The sequence below is a fragment of the Pyrgilauda ruficollis genome, unplaced genomic scaffold (genome assembly GCF_017590135.1).
Source record: "Pyrgilauda ruficollis isolate IOZ18807 unplaced genomic scaffold, ASM1759013v1 scaffold11, whole genome shotgun sequence".
NCBI classification, from domain to species: Eukaryota; Metazoa; Chordata; class Aves; order Passeriformes; family Passeridae; genus Pyrgilauda; species Pyrgilauda ruficollis.
The window spans coordinates 7,302,504-7,318,382 of NW_024509210.1; the positions used below are offsets into that span (position 1 = coordinate 7,302,504).

General features: G+C 37.6%; 1 protein-coding gene across 1 annotated transcript in view; it reads right to left on the bottom strand.

Annotated features, from left to right (window-relative positions):
• SH2D4B (SH2 domain containing 4B) overlaps positions 1-15,879 on the bottom strand; it is a 95,692-nt gene that overhangs the window by 20,082 nt on the left and 59,731 nt on the right. Inside the window, exons 5-7 of the mRNA XM_041474637.1 lie at positions 15,309-15,453; positions 7,398-7,605; positions 6,291-6,418 (exon numbers count right to left, since the gene is read on the bottom strand). Of these exons, the coding sequence (XP_041330571.1) occupies positions 6,291-6,418; positions 7,398-7,605; positions 15,309-15,453 (481 nt within the window). The remainder of the gene's footprint in view (positions 1-6,290; positions 6,419-7,397; positions 7,606-15,308; positions 15,454-15,879) is intronic.

Here is a 15,879-nt window from a genome sequence, read left to right on the forward strand (position 1 = left end):
TGCTGCATTAAAACCTGTATGTGTAGGTTATAAAAATTACTGCTTTATAATAATTCTGAAGTAAAATTACAATAGTGTTTCTATTTAAAGGCAATGGTACAGACCAAAAATGAGCCAATCCTTAGTCCTTCAAATGCAAGACAGATTTTCCAGCCTCATGGGGAGTTCAGCAACCCCTCTGTATAATACACCACAGGGCTCTCATTCATCCTGCAGCACAACTGTGACAGGAATATCATCTTTCTCTGCCTCAATTCAGCAGTGGGGGAAAGCACAGGACTAAGCAGCCTTGGAATCTCCTGTGCCCTGTGTAACCACAGGATGGGGACAACAGGGGTGCCAGCTGAGCCTGCCTTCCCACTCAGGCCTAACTACTTCACAACACATTTTCTAAGATAGGCTTTTGTGATGAGAGTGTAATTTGGTGTCCAAACTTATTCCAGATCTGTTCTTCCTGCCAAGATTCCCAACAGAGGTAACTTCCATTCCTACCTAATTTTTCTGAGAAAACCACACAGATTGAGGATGCTGATTGATACTAATTGGCTGTGGCATTACTTGTTTTGTACAAAGTCAACCAGGTGGCAATACCTGGCAGCCTGTGTTGACCTGGCTGTATTCCTGCAGCAGCCACAAGCGACAAAGCCTACAGATATTTGAACTGCTGATCACAACTGTGTCCATCCTCTCTGAGAACTGACTGGCAGAGAACAGAGAACTCTACCTTTTTAATAAAGGGAGTAAGACAATCTCTTCCAAATCTATCATCTTGAATGCATCCTCTTTTTTTAATATTTCCCAGACAATGGTTCAAAATAAATTTTTATATTCTGTAACCCCTTTTTTTTTAATCTCACTTCCCCTTCTTCATTACTTGCATAAATTAGAGAACTGGATCTGTCCTACAAATGGATGCAACAGGTACATTGATAATCACAATTTTCATTCCATTCCAGATGTTTCCCGGCCACAGAACATTTTAGATACCAAATCTTGCATATAGCTATTTTTTTGCATGCTTTAAGTCCTGTGGAAGACAGTGAAAAGCTCTCAATGAATTCAGGAGATTTTTAACAAACTTTGTATCTTTTTATCATCAGCTACAATTTTAGAAGAGAAAATAATTCCAGACTCCTAGGGCTCAGTTTACTTAAGTAGGTAGTCTATATGTACACTTTCTCAAACAGATGTAAAACCTAGATAATGATAAAGCAGTGAATTAGAAAATAGATCTCTAATATCAAGAAGGCTGTACTTCTGCTAGATTTACAACACTTGTTTTACGTCTTCCTAAAATGCATTTATTGGAAAACTGGAAAGTTCCTCTCCAAGAGCAGAAGAAAAAGCATGCTTTTGTGCTCAAAGCAGCAAACTTTGTTCACTGTTAGATGTTTTTCAAACAAACCACTGCCATTTCTTTGTCCTTCAAAAATATTACAATACAAGCTATAAGTTATATTTCCCACAGTTCATCTGTATGAATATTCCAAGTGCCCTCGCTCTTGTTCAAGGACTCATAATGAATAGACCTTCAGAAATATCTCCTTTACTGAGAACACCTGATTTGCAGAACCATTATCACTCTTTCAATTTGCTAGATTTTGCTCTTGAAAACAAGTTTCTTCCTGAAAAGAGCATTAGCCATCTGAGGCTAAACCTTGACCTGTAAACATTTGCAACATGTTCCTGACAAAATGAAAATATTCTTCCCTGGCTCTCCTGACCTCAGAGATTATTCATCTCCTGCATCTCTCAGCATTCTTTCAATCCATCCTTCGATCTGTTCTGATCAGCTCCTCCACAGCTCCCCACTCCCTTAACTGCACCAGCCCTCTGACTTCCCCTGGTTAAATGGTTCTCCGCAATAGCACCCATGCTCCTGCAATTACATTTTAAAGGTACAGCCTTTAGGGCAACTACCTCATGTCTCCAGATCTGTGATATCAGCCTCTGAACTTTCCTTCCAACCTGAAGGCAAGTGGAGATCTGATAGTGCTGCAGTAGATGCTTGGCAAAGAAGCCCACAGCCACCCACAGACAGGCAATGAATAAATTCTGTACTGTGCTTACTACACACCTGAGAGATCCCTCTTATATTGTGTATAAACAGAAACAATCATAAAACATTGCTCTCAACTAAAGCTGGGGAAATATTTTGAGATCAACACCCTCTGCAAATACCAGCACCCCTGTATTCTGAATAGAAAATAACCAAATGCAAAACAAAGTATGTGAGGGTGAACAGTCTAACATCGGAAGTTAAAAAATATCAAAACTATCAAAAGTAACAGCTGACAAACTAATTGTAATGGGGAAAAAATTGCTGAAACAGACTGCAGGCACAAGAGAAAGGTTAAAGGACAAATGAAAGAGCAAATATGGAAATAACACACATTCCAGCCACCAGCAACATTTTGTTAAATACTGAGGGGAGGGAGGGTCTTTAGTTTTGTGCCATATGGAATTCTATCCCAAGTGTCTTATGCCTGCAATAAACTGAAAACTACAATTTGCTAATGTCTCTGATAGTTTGGCAAAACTCTTCAACATATAGGGAAGACTGATAACTTTCCCTTTACTCAGCATGGGACACACAGGGGTTTGAAAAGAAAAACCCTGTTCAAAGCTAAACTTAGAAAAACATGGAATGTGGAATGTATCCCCCTTTCCAGCCTGTTTGAGAGCCAGCTCTCCCCTTCTAAAAACCAGCTTACTTCCCTGCTTTCAATGCACATCAGCAACTGGGATCTTGGCAAAGAACTCTCTTAATTCAAATTAACAAAAATCTTTCATACAACTTGATACAACATTAGGATGCCCATATAAGTTTGATTAATATGCTAATACTCATCAATTAGCAGGTAGGAAATCAGAATACAATTATTAACTTTCTGGTTATCACACTGTACAGGATTTACCTTTAATTAAATTTAGACCAATTACTTAGTTTTCATAGTAAAAAAAATAAAATAATATTTCTTTTCACTCAAACCTAAGGCGACTATTAGACAATACAAAAGAAAGAGACACTGATTACATTAAATCCCAAGACAGTCCTGGTGACACCTTAATCACTGGCTCTGATTCTTCTCTGTTTTAACCATTTGAGAGTTGAGCACTGTGGCCACAAAGTGAGCATAAGCTACTTGTAAAAAAAGGTTCGTGTTTCACAACCCAAATGAAGTAAAGATCATATAATAATTTTATTATTTAGGATAGAATTAAAATTGGGTTTAATTTATATAAAACATTTGACAATAAATATGTGGGGTTTTTTCTTTGCAAACTTAAGAAAATCATTCTAGATTTGAAGGGCAATTGAACTGGGTTTTGGCAGGGATCTATTATTCAAACAGAGCAAAAAATAATTGAATTTACATCCAGAGTTCAGTTATGTGTTACAATTTGTATCCTTAACGTGTCAATTTTTTAAATTAAAAAAACAGTAAAGCCTATTTCAAATGAGCTAAAAAACATCTGCTGAAATTTAGATAACTGATGATAATTTCAAGAGATAAATAGAGATGGATGAAGTTGAAGCTGATATTTATTTAAGAAGTAACCTTTTGTGAATAAAGAAAGAAATGTTCTGATTTGAAAGACCTTTTGTTACTACAGATTTTACTACCTTGCTTCAAATGATACATTTTGTAGTGATTCTTCAAATGAAGACAAAAGGAAAACTTCAGGTACCTTAAGCAAGCCATATGTTACAGTGTTTCATGTACCATGAAAATGCCTCAGACAATGTGTATTTTTAAACAGAATCCAGATTGGTTTGATCACTTAAAGTGGAAAATAAGCCAAATATATGAGGATAAAGACATTTGCATTATGATTTGTACTTTGCTACTTTAGCTACACACATCTGTCTCAAAGCTTCATCTCTGAATAACTAGAATAAGTTATATGTCCACAGTACAATTTGAAGACAGTGAATCACCTAATGCTTAACTTCAGCTAAAAAGCTGAACAGCCTGACAGTCAAAGCAGACAAGCCAAGCTCTACTGACCCTGGCAAAAACATGTAATTCTGTAATAAACTGGTATCTACTTTTTCAGTACTGCTGCAATAGCTCTCTTAGTGCATTGCATTCAAAAAGCCCTTAACGTGAGGCAGAATATTAAACTTCCATTTTATGGTCCAATACTGAGATATAAGAAAATACAGAATTTGCTCGAGGATGTGAAGAACCTGATTATATCTGTTGTAAGAGATGCTTGAGGAGACCCAGTGGCTCGAGTTGTCAGCTGTAATTCTGGGCTTTGCAGAATGGCTTTCATTTGTACTGCCAATTTCTTATACAAGTCAAATATATACTGCTGTATATTTGTTCATAGACAAAAATCATTCATAAAGTATCCTGGTTCCCTGAATACAGTACAAAATAACAGGAGGCCCAGGAGTTGGACTCAATAATCCTTGTGGGTCCCCTCCGGAGCTGCATAATCTGTGATTCTGTTTGGTTTCCGTCAGAGTCATTGTGCACTACAAACTGTAACACAGACACCACATAACTCTACCAAACACTAATTATTGCCCCTGTAATAGCCTCTTTAGATTCCACCACTGCAGAAGAGTTACAAGGTAGCTGAGTTGTTCAAAATTTGCAATTGTAACAATTAATCTGACCAAAGCTGCAGAATCCAAAATAACTCATGCAGCAAATAGGTAGCAAACCAGCACTCACAGGAGTCCCTGCAAAGAAACCACTGAGTTTTAGGCTGTGAATGGAACTTGATTGTCTTTGTCAGGCTCTTCGAGTGAGAAAAGGAAAAATTAGGTACTTTGCTCACTTTATAAGTCATTGCATTCAGTTTCTCAGGATATGAAGAGCATGACCTGGGAAATTAAGGAATGATCAAGAATGTCTCAGTTCTTTCAGTGATTAACAAACTAATCCAAAAGCCACCAAAATCAGTAGAAAGACTGCACATGCATTGGCTCAAGCTCAGATACCTCCTTAACTTTAGGCATAAATTATGTTTGTAACTCCTCACATTAATTTATATGGATGTGACCTTCCCACATGCAGGGAAAACATTTATCATCGGATCATACAGAAAGATCCTGGTTGGAAGCATGTCTGGCAAATGCCCACAAATGAAATTTTAATCAGTTTTTCTCTCAGAAAGCAACCACACCAAATGTCTTCCCTAAGGAGCAAAGTAACACTGCATCACTGTTAGTAAGAAATGAAAGTATTTAGAATTAACAAGCTATACATGACTAACTTCAGTGTCTTTGACCAATTAAGCCAATGAAAATAGCAGCTTGTTGATGTCTTTTAACACATAAGGATTTGTGTATCATAAACAGAAATCTGAAATATATGAAACACTAAACTTATTTAGAAATCTTCATTGCCTGACTCACTTCAGAACGCCCACACATCGTCATCTTAGCCTTAGAGAATCATGAATCAGATGAGGGTCAGCTTAGTGCCTTGAACAACGCAAGAGACTCATCAAAAAAAAAAAAAAAAAAACAAAAAAAAAAACCAGATTTAGCTTTAAAGTCTTGCTGGTCCCCTCAGTTATGTCAGCTTTAAGCCAGAACTCTTTTTTTTTTTTAAATGTCTAAGAATACTGAATATAAAGAACATTGCTAATACCTATGAAAATAAGACATCTTACCTGTGAATTTGATATCAAAGATTCAGCTGCATTGCAAATGCTATACAAAGCAAAAGTCTCAGAGATGCTAGCAACTCCAGCAGATAAGACAGCAAATTTTGAATCTGCACATGTCCCACTTCAGGAAAATTGCCTAAAATTATACACTCTCAATTATTTTTGAGGAAAAAAATTTTTTTTTGTTTGCAAAAGAAAGCAAGAAACAAATGCTCCCCCAGTTTATAAAGTAAAAAAATGACTGAAAAGATATGAGTTCAAGTCATTCTTGCAAAGGTAAATCAAAAGCTTGAACATCAGTCATCTACCTACCCCAACATTGTAGTATTTTCCAGTTAATTTTGGAGTTCTTCTCACCCTATCTTTGTTTCAGTACTCTCGCTTGACTTGCTATTTTGCAGCAAGTATATTTTGGCCAAAATATTCCTGAAAAAAACTTTGGTGCTATGAGTCCCACATTAGTCTACTTAATTAGTAAAAAGAAAACAGGAAAATTGTATGCTAATAGTAGGAAAGATGCAAAAGTCTTGTTTTAACAGGCACTCGGTTTCACCATGTCAGTAGGCTTTGCTTTTTGGGATGGAAGCTGGCAAGATTAATTTCCAAGCAGATACTCACAGCTCTGTTCTACACAAAATGAGAGATTAGGGAATTACCATGGAACCACTGAGCAATCCTGTTGGTGCTCCTCTCAAAGCCAGCCCGCCGAGGGATCTGCTCCTCCTTGAACCAGCGAATGATGACGTCTCGGGAGAAGGGCCGAGAAGGGCGCTCCCAGATGTTACTGCACCAAAGACAGAGCATCAGCAGTGTGTGAGAACAAGGGACAGCATAAATAATAGTCTTTTTTTACATATTGGCAAGACATACAGCTGCAAAATGGTCAGTGTAACTACAACTCACTGAACGGCTTCTTAACATTTGTTAAATTTACTTTGTGTTTTTATGGAAACCACAGTGGTGTGATTTTTATATTTGCAACAGCACCCTGAACATTTTCTTACTGAACTTAAACTGAAAAAACAATTTGCCACAATGGACATTTCAGTCAACTTTCCTTTTCCACCTCATTTTTATTCCATTGTAAATATTGACAAGTAATTCTTTTTTCTTGAGTATATTCCTTCTTACTGGCAAAAAACTCTAAATCAGTATCAGCTATAATACTCTGTCTCCAAACAGGAACCACTAAGAAAACAGAAGGAATGTTTTGTTTAAACTTTTATGTTTCCTTTGCATTCTCTACTTGACAGCCTGCCTTACTCTTTCTACTGCTTTTAATATGTTTTAGCTATTAGGAATCTTCCTCCGGTTTGAATTCTTCTCCTCTCTTGCAATTAATTGTGCTCCCTAAATAGTTAATTGAAAGATTAATAAATACCAAAGGTACTTGTTTTGCCTGAAAAAAAAAACCACAAAAAACCAAAAGCCTCTAAAATAAGCAGCAGGAAGTTTTAGGCCTGAGGCTTAAGACTTGCTTAAGAATTTGTCCATTTGACTTCAGCCTCACATACTGATTTCATACTGTCTTCTCAAGGAGTCATCTCTGTGTGAGTTCTAAGAAATCCGCCTGAAGAGAAATGACATTTAGTTTGCATTAGATGTGTTTTTCTTTTCCTTTAAACATTCTTTTTTCTGATCATAAGGAAATAGCAAGACTGAGGACTCCCAAAATCTGAAGAACAGCTTGTTGAAATGGTAGGGATTGGAGAGGGAGCAATCCAAGAGAAAACTGTTTCAAAACCACTCCAGTACAAACCAACCTGGACACTGCAGGAGACAGCAAAGGACTCGCACTGTTGTTGTTCAGTTTGATCTCCTGATCATTGCTCAGGTTTGTCCCCTGGAACAAATGACTCAGGCCAGCCACTCTTCCCTTCTGGATGGCCCGCAGGGACTGCCGTCTGTACTCGTCCCGCGCCCTGCGCGCTTTGTGGCTCCTCTCCTCGTCAGCAGCCTTGGAGCGGCGCACTGGGCGGAATGAACGGGAGGAGAGATTGAGAAATACCAACAGCCATTTATCCCTCTGCTTACAGCAGCTTAGTGCCCTTGTTCCTAGATGAACTGATTTTAAGAGTGTACAAATTGTGACACATTACTGAAGTCAGATAACTGGATGACTTCCCTGATGCTTCAAACACAGGCCCACCTCTAGAAGAAGTCTCAAATTAACAATGATCTGACCACTACTGGCAAAAACTGAGCCTCTACATATTGTGATTAAATTTGACACTTCTTTTGGCTGTAATAAGAGAAATTCTGCTTGGGGACATCTTTTCCCCTGGAAGTGCACCAAGTTCTGTGTTTCAAGAAAGGATGTTAATTACTGCTTTAAATTAAGTCTGTGTCTAACAGTGTTCTTGGCCACTATGAACATAACTAGAATTGAAGAGTATACTCCCAAAATTTACCATTATAAGAACTGACATGTAGGTTGCACTTTGTCAATGCTGTTTGCTTTCTGAAAGGCATATGCTATCTTTGTCATGGTACTTATAGTCACAGATATTTCCAACGTGAAATTTGCAGTCTAAAAATGGTTTCAGTAACAATGGATAAATTAACAGCCATTGGAAAGGTCATGTTGATGCTATGGATAGGGCTGCCTCACATTTCAGTCTCTGAAACTGTATATGGAGAACCAGAACTTGTAGTTGAAGATTTAATACGCACCTAACCATGGCACTGACCATGGAGTTTCCCATTTCTGTAACCTAAAATGAGACTACTGTTCTGGCCACTATGGTTCAGGCATTTTTCACTAAATCTTCTTCATTTTAAAGTTAATGTTCCAACAATCCCATCTTTAACATGGCATAACTTAAGTGCACCAAGAATTCTACTGCAAATATTCGTCATCTTATCAGCTCTTTTCTGGTGCCTCAAGCCCTATTTGGATGATGTCTTTGAGTCACAAATAACTGCAGGCAGGCAAATTATTCCAGTGCAAAACAAACCTTTAACATGCAGTGAAGCAAATATTAAAGAAGCTAGCTATGGCCTCCAGTAGCAATTATCAATCCTACCATGACTATCCTGGCTTAGATCATATCCAGTTCATAAAGAGAACACTCAATTTCCTACTCCCCTGTGACTGCACCTGTGACTAGGAATGCATGATATAATACCAGACATCTTCATTTCATTAGTCTGCTTGCATCCCCTCTGGTTTATACTCCCAATTTAAAGCAAGCAGAAGTATAACTGGATTTAACTCCCAAATTCTAAGAAGGTCTAATGGAATCAAGAAATAAAAGCACTCAAAACCAAATGAAATGAAATAAAACCTTGTGGGCAAATAAGTGAAAGGGAAAAGATCTTTAAGCTTGGAATTATATAATATTATCATAAGCAGAAAGATATGCAGGACTAAAAGCTCATCAAGATAGCATAACAAACAAGTCACAGATGCTTCACATGTACGACTGGCAGGATTTCAGTTTCACTTAACTACATACCCTGCAGTTTAGGCTAAACACAGTAAAAAACAACTGCACAGCACAGGAAGTAACAGACTTCACTATTTATCTTAGAGATCATTCATTTTAAGGGTAGATAATGTCATTTACATATAGTGCTTCAATGGCTCCAGTATTTCTGGTTTATCCCTTATAAAGCCTCTCAGTAACGGACACTTTAAAGATGAACTTTGTGCTTGCAGCACAAGGAGAGACTGCAAGGAAGATGAGTGTGATGCAACTTTGCAAGACATCTAGAAACCCTCAACTGTTTGTCACCATCACAAAATTAAGATTGAGGGCAGACTGCCTGGAGCTTTCTGGGACTCTTTTCTACTGATGTACAGGCTGCCTGGCAATGAGAAAGACAAGGTATCTTCATGCCTCTCTTTCCTCAATAATAGGCACTATTTTTAATAGTTGTTCCTATTGTGTTTTTGCTAGCCAACAAATCTGTGCCATCAGAAGTCAGTGACCCAGACTACATTTTCCCAAATTATCAAACTTTAGTACTTATCACAATCATATGACATGAGGTAGCATAGTTAAATATCAATAGCAACTGTTAAATATTGATAGCAAGTGTTAAATATCAATATTCAGAAAACTTTTTGAAAGTATGACATGCAGCCCTCTCTATGCAGACATATACATGTATGTATGTGTGTTTAAATTTGTGTACATACCCATACATGTGTGTCTGTGTACACATAAGGATAGGGAAAGCTGCATATAGATATTGAGATTTTATATACAAAATTATCTCTTTCACTTTATGGAGAATTTTTATTGAAATTTCTCAGTGGAGGTATCTGAATTTTATTACTAACCATAGGGATGCATAGGAACTCTTAATCCATTTTTCTCATTACTGGACTCCTGATTTTCTCCCTATTTCCTCCCTTACAGTTACTCCCAAAAATATCCTTCTCTTTCCTCTACCTTTAGAAGTTGTCTAATATGGCTTCAACTGTGGACCTGTGTTGCTAGGTTATCCTAAATTTCTTTTAATCTCTGATTGGTCAAGGAGCTCTTTGAGCAAATAATCAAAGTCACTGGCATCAATAACCATGTTTGGTGACTAGAAATAGTATTGGAGATAAAGCCATCACAGGAATCTACAGAAAATTTTTCACTACACCCCAGACAAAATGATATATACCACATGAGCCATCCTCCCATACTGACACTTCCCACAAATTTATCTATCTTGAGAAAGTCACTTAGAGTCTGAAGATAAATCTGGGTGTATTTTTGTAGAAGGTTTTTCTTACAATAGAATTTCATTACTATTCATATTTTTCTTTATGGCTTAGAACCCATCTCACTAGGAGGGAGAACTTTATGTCTGGATCAAGTCTAGCACAATTTTAAGACAGAAGAAGCCAAAATTCTGCATTACTTATATTTTAAGACATATCACAACCTTTTCAGTAACAAGAAAGCAAAAGTAGTCAGGACTTCTCGTACTGACTTAATTAGAAATAGATTCCTTTTCTTAGCTGGCTGTCCTTTTACAATAAATTTACTTCTGGCATGACCCCTGTGAAAAACACTGGTAGTGTAGTCAGTCAGTATTCTCAGTGGGGAGATTATGTGTCTGGAAAAAAAACCATAAAAGCTCTGAATCACCATAACAGATCCATATGCCTAGCATAAAGAATTACTACAAATAATAGTTTACATACTCTTACACCTTTCTTTTATTTCATGGAATAATGTAAGGACTGACAAGGTAGGGAAATTAAGAACTGTAAGACCAGTTCCAAGACCAGTTTCTCTTCTGGTGTTGGTGGTACCAACAACAGGCACATCCTCCAGTGCTCATAAAATGAAGAAATTTCTGCCCTCCTGGAACAGGAGCTTGTGTAGAAATGCCTGAGCTGCTCAGAGAGGTGTGTACCACTGTGATTGCAGCCTCAGCACAGCAGGCCAAAAATGCATGACCAAGCCCTCCTGGAATACTGGTAGATACATCCAAGACTGGTCCATGCTGCCATTATTGTCTGGTGGTCACTACTAGAAATGAACAGTTCAAAGCCAGCTCAGACATGTCTCTGTGACATGCAGTATGAACATCCTCTTAACAACGAAGAGCAAACTACAAAGCTGGATATGCAGGAGCTCTTTGGGTCCTAGAGGGGTTGGCTTGGGATCACCTTGTTTTCCATGAGCAGTGTATAAGAATCTATTCTTTCTCTATGCTAACCTAAGGTGCCTTTTTTCTTCTATATTTTCTTAGGATTGGGAAATCCCTATTAGCAGTCCTGGTAAAGTTCTAATACCAAATATTTTGATATAGATGAGGATTAATTCACAATGTGCTGCAGCTGAACTTGATTAAATAATTTGTGAAAGACTAAGACCTCTCCATTTTCTATCATCTATTTTCTAACTCAATCTATTTTTGATTTACAGTCAGATATGTGAAAGCTGAAAAAAACCCCAAACATATGCTATGAATATCCATCATTAATTTTAACTTTTTTTTTTTTGTTTAAGCTTTCCCCTTTCATAAATTCTTGGAAGCATGTTTATTCAAAATGACTAACTAATACATAAAATTCAATCTTCAGATTTTCTGAGTGCACATACAAATCACTCAGTGTTTTTTCCCTTTCCTAAGTGGAAAATATAACTTCCCACAAATATTCTGCAATATGACTTCAGTTCAGCAATCTTACGTGAAAGCACGTGAATAATCTCATTCCTATTCAGCAATGCACTGTGAGACCTATTGCAGTTCAGAGGGCACATATATGTAAGATTAAGCACTTGCTTAGTTAATGAATAGGTAAGCGGGGGACCGCTCACTTGAAAATTCAGCATTTTATCAATGCTCCTGCCAGCAAACTCACTTGAATTTTTGGGGAATATAAATAATCAATGAATTCCTTTAAAAGTCAGGCAAAAATAAATTCATAAAAACATGGATAGAAGAAGTTATAATGAGTCAGCCTGGTATCCTTCTTCCAAGAGACCAAAATTAGGTGCTCAGGGAAAGGCAAAAGAATAGATCAACTCACTCATCTCTGTTTGCATTTTTACTGGACTAAGTTTTTTCTGGAGAAAGCTGGTCAGATGGTATCTGAGCATTTCCCTACCTGATGCAGTTTGCAGGGCTTTGTAAGTGTATTAACAGAATGCCTTTTACAATATTCCATCAGATTTGTGCTACAGATTTTTCTGTCATGTTTCACAAATTCATTTTTTGCTTTCTCAAAGAGAGGTCGCACTTAAACTAGAAACCTAAAAATGGGAGAACACACAGAAGTGTCCAAAACTAATGAAAATACGTACCCTCTGCTATGCAAGTTTAGTTTTGTTTTTCAGTTTCAAAAATAAGAGTTTTGAGCAGGAGACTCTCTGAATAAGTCTTCCACTATTCATCTTTTCACTTGCCAACCAATATCCCTGCTTGACTTACTAACTTACAACTGCTCTCTAAAATACCCCAATATATATCTTTTATATGAAATCAAACTGTGTAATTGCTCTTCAACATCATTTTTCCCTTTTAGCACTGATTCCCAAAATTATTCTACACTTGTTATTTACTATACTAAAAGCCCTAAAATCATGTGTTTCAGTTAACACAGTAGTTCTATGGGCCATTATTGTTCTTTGGCAAACAGCAGAAGCAAACTGAACTGAACAACAGAAACTAATATTAGCACCACTTTGCTTATTGCCTTGGCAATAAATAGCTGAGGGATAATGTGATGAGGAGAGATGAATCCCCATCATATTCTGAATTCCATCTACTAAACAAATTAGTAGTGTCATCAATATCATTGCTACATTCCTGTCCCCAATACCTGCTCTAGCACTACTGTTCCCCTGCAGCACTGAGCCCCAGCTCTGTGGAACAGGGCAGGGCTCCCTTCAAGGAGGTAAGACCCAAAGGAGCCTGGCCTTATTCCTAATAGACAATATGGTCTCCACTGCAGGTTGGTAGTGGCAAAAAATGTAAATATTATATCTGTTTGTAATTCCCTTATGCATTCATGCATTTATTTATTACTTAGAAAAGCTGACTCATGGACAGCTATGCCTAACTTCACTAAATTTCCTCTCAGTGCCCCACAGGAATACTTGCAGACAAAATGGAAAGATTACCATAAAAAGAAAAATGTATCTGGAACTGAAATAAAAAGTGAGAAATCTGGTGAACCTGAGGTACTAATTAATTTCATAGCAATTTCAGATGCTCCCACTTCCAAATATTTGTTACTATCTGCTGCACATTTTGGCTCCTGCAGTAAAGTTAAGGCAATGGAAGATGTTAAAACACCTGAGGAAACTCAGTGGAAAGTTTGATAGCATAGTCTAAACCAGCCAGCAACTGGTCTCAGCTGAGGCACTAAACACTGCATCTTCCTATCTTCACCCATGTGCTAATGGAGCACAGTTCTGTGCCTCAAACCAAGAGGGACAAATTGAGACACTGAGATAAGCATAAGAGGATAAACAAGGATATGGAACACTCCAGTCATTAGTCTGCAGTTAGTTTAATGCTAAATCAATTACTGTTAACAGCATAACTCTGGCAGCACAGAATTTATAGCAGGCTGCAAACCCAGCAGCAGGAGGAAGGTGCTGAGCTTTTGCTCTGCCTTGACAGCACTACTGCCGGTGACCAGGCTCAGCAGCTCCGAGCTGAGCTGCTCTCAGTCACCCTCTGGCTGAGGGGACAGGCCTGCAGGTACTGAGGCACACAGACTGGAGGTGACAGAAGTCCTCCAGAGCATAGAGAATACCCCAGAGCTTTCACAAGACATAGTACTGGTGGCAGACTATCCCCACCAGCATGCGACGCAGTCACAAGTGTTTTAAAAATGCCATTACAGAACTCCTGGTCAAAACTTTCCATGGCTTATTCCTTTTTCTCCCTCCCTTCTCCCATAATTATTCTACTGCATTTTTGATGTCTATCCCTGCACAAACAGCATCCCTCAAAAAAACAGAGACAACAATTTAAAACATCAGTTACCTCATTAATGCAATAGTAAGAAAATGATACCTGGTTTTAGCAGTGTTTGTAGTATTTTGTTTTATTTCAATGTAAAGGTAACCCAAATTATTTTTTTCCTCTTAACATTATGATTGAAATGTATTTTCTTTCCTTATATAGTATCAAAGAAATCCTAAAGAGTACATAATACCATCTTCTATGCTGGGTTGCCAGCTGATGCTGATTTTCTGCAGAACTAAAGGGCTACTTTTTCCTCAACTCGCTTTACTCTCACATACCCAAAATACACAAAGTTAGTTTCCCTTTCCATATAAACATGTACACCTGGATTTAGATAATTCTCCAGAAAATAATTATCTTTATTGACAGTGTAATATGCAGAGGTTTTATTGATCAAAATTAACATACTCCTTTATGAGCTTGGAAAATGCCACCAGTGTATCATATAGATTTAATTCATCTTGTACAGAATGATTCATTATCAGATCAATTCCAGGTAATAGCACTACAGTAATTAGTCCTCAGGAATTAATGAAGTGATGACTAAAGCCATAAAATAAACTAACTGTATATTTTGAAATTTATTCATAATGTGGGCCATTACTTATTTACACTACTAATGTATACATCTATATAATAATATAGTTGTTCTGTTCCTTATACACTTTTTAAAATCACTAAAAAAATTGAAATTAAACACAATTATGATATTCATAAAGAATTTCAGGCTATCTAAAAAGGAGCAGTACTTCCATAGAATGAGGTCATCATCAGGTGGTTTTTTTAGAGCAACAATCTAAGTATGATTTACTGTAATCTTTTGGAATGAAGTGAGTTTCAGCATTGATATCATAGCTTCACCCCACTACCATATGGAAGCAATTAAAACACTGATGAAGACAGATTTTATCTCTTCAAAGATAGCTGAGGACAAGCTGTCAAAATAACTGTGCCCTGAGTTAATATTACTAAGCCAAAACTGTTAATTAAGTACATTAGACAGAACTTAATGATCTCAGTCATTGTACACAAAAACTTTTTTATAAGGCATTGACTCAGATTGAGGAAGAAATCCAAAACTTATGTTTGTAATTTTAAGCTGGCAATTTCCACCAAAATAATACCGTACTTTGCACTGCTCTAGGTAGAAGAGATTTTTTGGCCACACCTTCGCCATTCTGCAAGTGTCATTTTATCTGCTTTCAGAAACACATGAGTGCTGTGGAGGCAGTTTTACTCACACTGTTCTTCCCACTCCTGGTCATCGTCGCTGTGCTGACTGTGCTGCTGAGCTTGCTTGAGGCTCAGGTACAGCTCCTTTGCCCGGATTTCTTCCTGCTGCCTGATTAGTTCCTCACCTTTCTGTCTTTCCTCTTCTTCTCTTTTCTAGGGAAAATGAAGTAAGCCAGAAGTGACTAATGAGGAAGAATGTGCCAAAAGTTGAGACACTACTTCAGTTGCTTCCTATCACAGAGAAGCTGCATTACCCTGGACAAATCACTATCTCTTCTAACTTTGGGCTTCTTACCTCTCACAACTGGCATCACTGAATTTTCCCACCTCCTAGGAATTGCTGAGGAGGGTACATTTTGAGACCACAGGTATCAAAGGAATGAGGAACATGTAAGCATTAAGATCATCTTACATGATCTTAAACCATACAGAAAACATTTTATCACGTGGCACCAAAGCCTGTGCTATTCTCCATCCTGTAAGCAAAGCTTGGTTTTCAGTCCATGTGTGCCCTCATTGAAGATACAGCTGCCTTTGAGCACTACACACATCATCCACAGAACCTTAGAATTCAGGAAC